The 2,500-nt window shown below is 44.4% G+C and overlaps 1 protein-coding gene across 1 annotated transcript in view; it reads right to left on the reverse strand.

Moving 5' to 3' along the window:
* Positions 1–825: 825 nt before the first annotated feature.
* LOC125038928 (prolow-density lipoprotein receptor-related protein 1-like) overlaps positions 826–2,500 on the reverse strand; it is a gene marked incomplete at its 3' end in the record, with an annotated part of 23,000 nt that continues 21,325 nt past the window's right edge. The window contains 1 exon segment of the mRNA XM_047632602.1: positions 826–1,276. Within this exon segment, the coding sequence (XP_047488558.1) occupies positions 826–964 (139 nt within the window).

Genomic DNA, 2,500 nt, shown 5'->3' on the forward strand with positions numbered 1-2,500 from the left:
GAAGGGAGGAAGGAGGGAGGAGGAAAAGGGGGAAGAAGAGGAGATGGAGAATGAAACGGAGGAACAGGAAAAGGAAGGAAGGAGGAGGAAGAGTGGATGGGTAGCCAGAGAGAGAGAGAATGAGAAAGAAAGTTAAACAAAAACAGAGATGAAAAAATGCGAAAAAGCAAACGGCGAAAAGAATGAAGGACGGGCACGAAGAACGATGGAAATAGAAAACACAAAGACCGAAACAAAGACGGACAGAAGACCAGAAATAAAGAAGAAAAAAAAAAGAAAGACAAAACAAGAAAACCAAAAAAACAAAAAAACGAAATCTAAAAAAAGACAAAAAAAAAAGAAAAGACTGAAATAGAGGAAGAACCAAACACGTACAAGACGAAAGAAAAAAAGAAAGTAACAAGGAAAGTAAAGAAGAGGAAGAGAAACAAGAAAACGAAACAAAAAATAGGAAAAAAGAACAATAGAAAAATAGAAAAAAATCGCCACAGAGGACGAGGGGAAGCGAGCCAAGCTTAGCCTCACCTACGAGGAAGTAAGAAATTAAATAAAGAAAAAAAAAGAAAAAAAAGAGAACGAAAAGAAAAAAAGAAAAAAAGAGAACGAAAAGAAAAAAACAGAAAAAAACAAAAGAAAAAGAGAAAACCCGAGGGGAAGCGAGCCAAGCTTAGCCTCACCTACGACGAGGAAGTAAGAAAAATATAAATAATGGGGCGGAGGGAAAGAAAGAAGAAGAAGAAAAATAGAGAACGAATAGGAAAAAACAGAAAAAAAAACAAAAGAAAACCAGAAACCCGAGGGGAAGCGCGCCGAGCTTAGCCTCACCTACGACGTGGCCATCCGAGTGCGTCTGGCGGGCGAGCAGGAGGGCCACCAAGACCACGCCCACCAGCTCCGCCCACGACGCCGACGAAACCACGCCTCTGGACATCGTGCTTGGGCGTGCGTCCGCGGCTGATGGCATCACATGTCTGCCTCGGTGTGTCTGTCTGTCTCTCGGCCCGCCAAAAGTGTTTTTTTTTCTCTTTCGGTTTTGGTAGGCTGTTGATTCCCGCCAAAAGTGTTCGTTTTTTCTTCTTCTTTTCCTCTTTTCTAGAAATCGGTTGATTCCCGCCAAAAATGTTCGTTTTGGTTGCTGTTTTTTTTTATTTTATTTATTAAGCTGTTAATTCCCGCGAGTCCTTTTTCTCACACTCACTCTCGACGACACGGCTGGGCGAGGCTTGTCACACGCGTTGGGTCGTCTGGCACAACAATCTCTTTTCTCTTCTCATTTCTTAAGAGATTAAAATTCGAGGGGGGAAAAAGGTACAAATAAACAAATAAGAATAATAAAAAAAAATTATTAGATCACACCACGTGACACACTTGTAAAGGCTTAGCACTTTCTTGCTGCTTACTTCGGATTTCCTGAGTTAACACTATATATATATTTTTTTTCAATTTCACAATGCCACCTACTTGTGATATTTTGTTTCAGGATTCCGTAACTCGTTTCACTTTTTTCAAGTTTTAAATTAGCAGATAATCAATTTTCAAACATATCTTTTCAAATTTTCGTTACAAATTTTTCTCTCTTCAACTTCACATCGCAAGTATTTTCTTTCTCCAGTAACCATTTTTTTTTAAGATTTCAGTTAAAAGTTACCAATCAATCACCGGGTATTTTGTCACGATTTCCAGTTTTTTTTTGTTTCTTTTAGAGACCATTTCTCGTCGTCTTAATTACCAGCCCCCTCAGCTCCGCGACCCCCCCTGGGCGCCCCTCCCCCTCGTGGCCCTCCCCCTCCCCCTCCCCCTCCCGCCCAAAGCAAGGCTCTGACAGCGGCACCGGGCGGCTCGGCATGTCGCGGGCGGGCACGTGGACCGGGCACGAGGACACGGCAGCGACCACGACGACCCGGGCGTGAATGAAATGCGGGCGTGAAATGCGGGCGGCCTGGCTTGAGAGGGACGACTGTGAGCCGCGGGTGCGCTCTCGAGCCTTCCTCGGCCACGCCCCCTGGCTTTGTCCCCATCCTAGGCTCCGCCCCCCGTGCCCTCCTTTTTTTCTCTCTTGCCTTCGAGCAATGGGGCACGTCAGCTGTGGTTAGCGTTATGCTGGCACTAATATTTCACTAGCTTTGTCAAGTGAAAATGAGCAGACGGACGGACAGAGACAGACGGTAGATAGACAGACACACACATACACATAATCATACAAACACACACACACACACACACACACACACACACACACACATACAGGCACACACACACACACACACATACAGGCACACATAAACATACAAACACAAACACACACACAAAACCAAACAACCCTAATGGCACTGCAACATCACAGGCAATACGTCAACAAACAGCAACAAAAGTGGATCAACCTCCCCCACCCCCCTCCCCCTCCCCCTTCTTGTAAAATACCTCGCCGTCACGTCTTGTCTCTTTCCGGTCTCCGCTTATTCTGGTGAAATACGTTTTTTTTTTTTTTTTTTTTTTTTTT

This window comes from Penaeus chinensis, chromosome 26, assembly GCF_019202785.1.
Source record: "Penaeus chinensis breed Huanghai No. 1 chromosome 26, ASM1920278v2, whole genome shotgun sequence".
Lineage (NCBI taxonomy): Eukaryota > Metazoa > Arthropoda > Malacostraca > Decapoda > Penaeidae > Penaeus > Penaeus chinensis.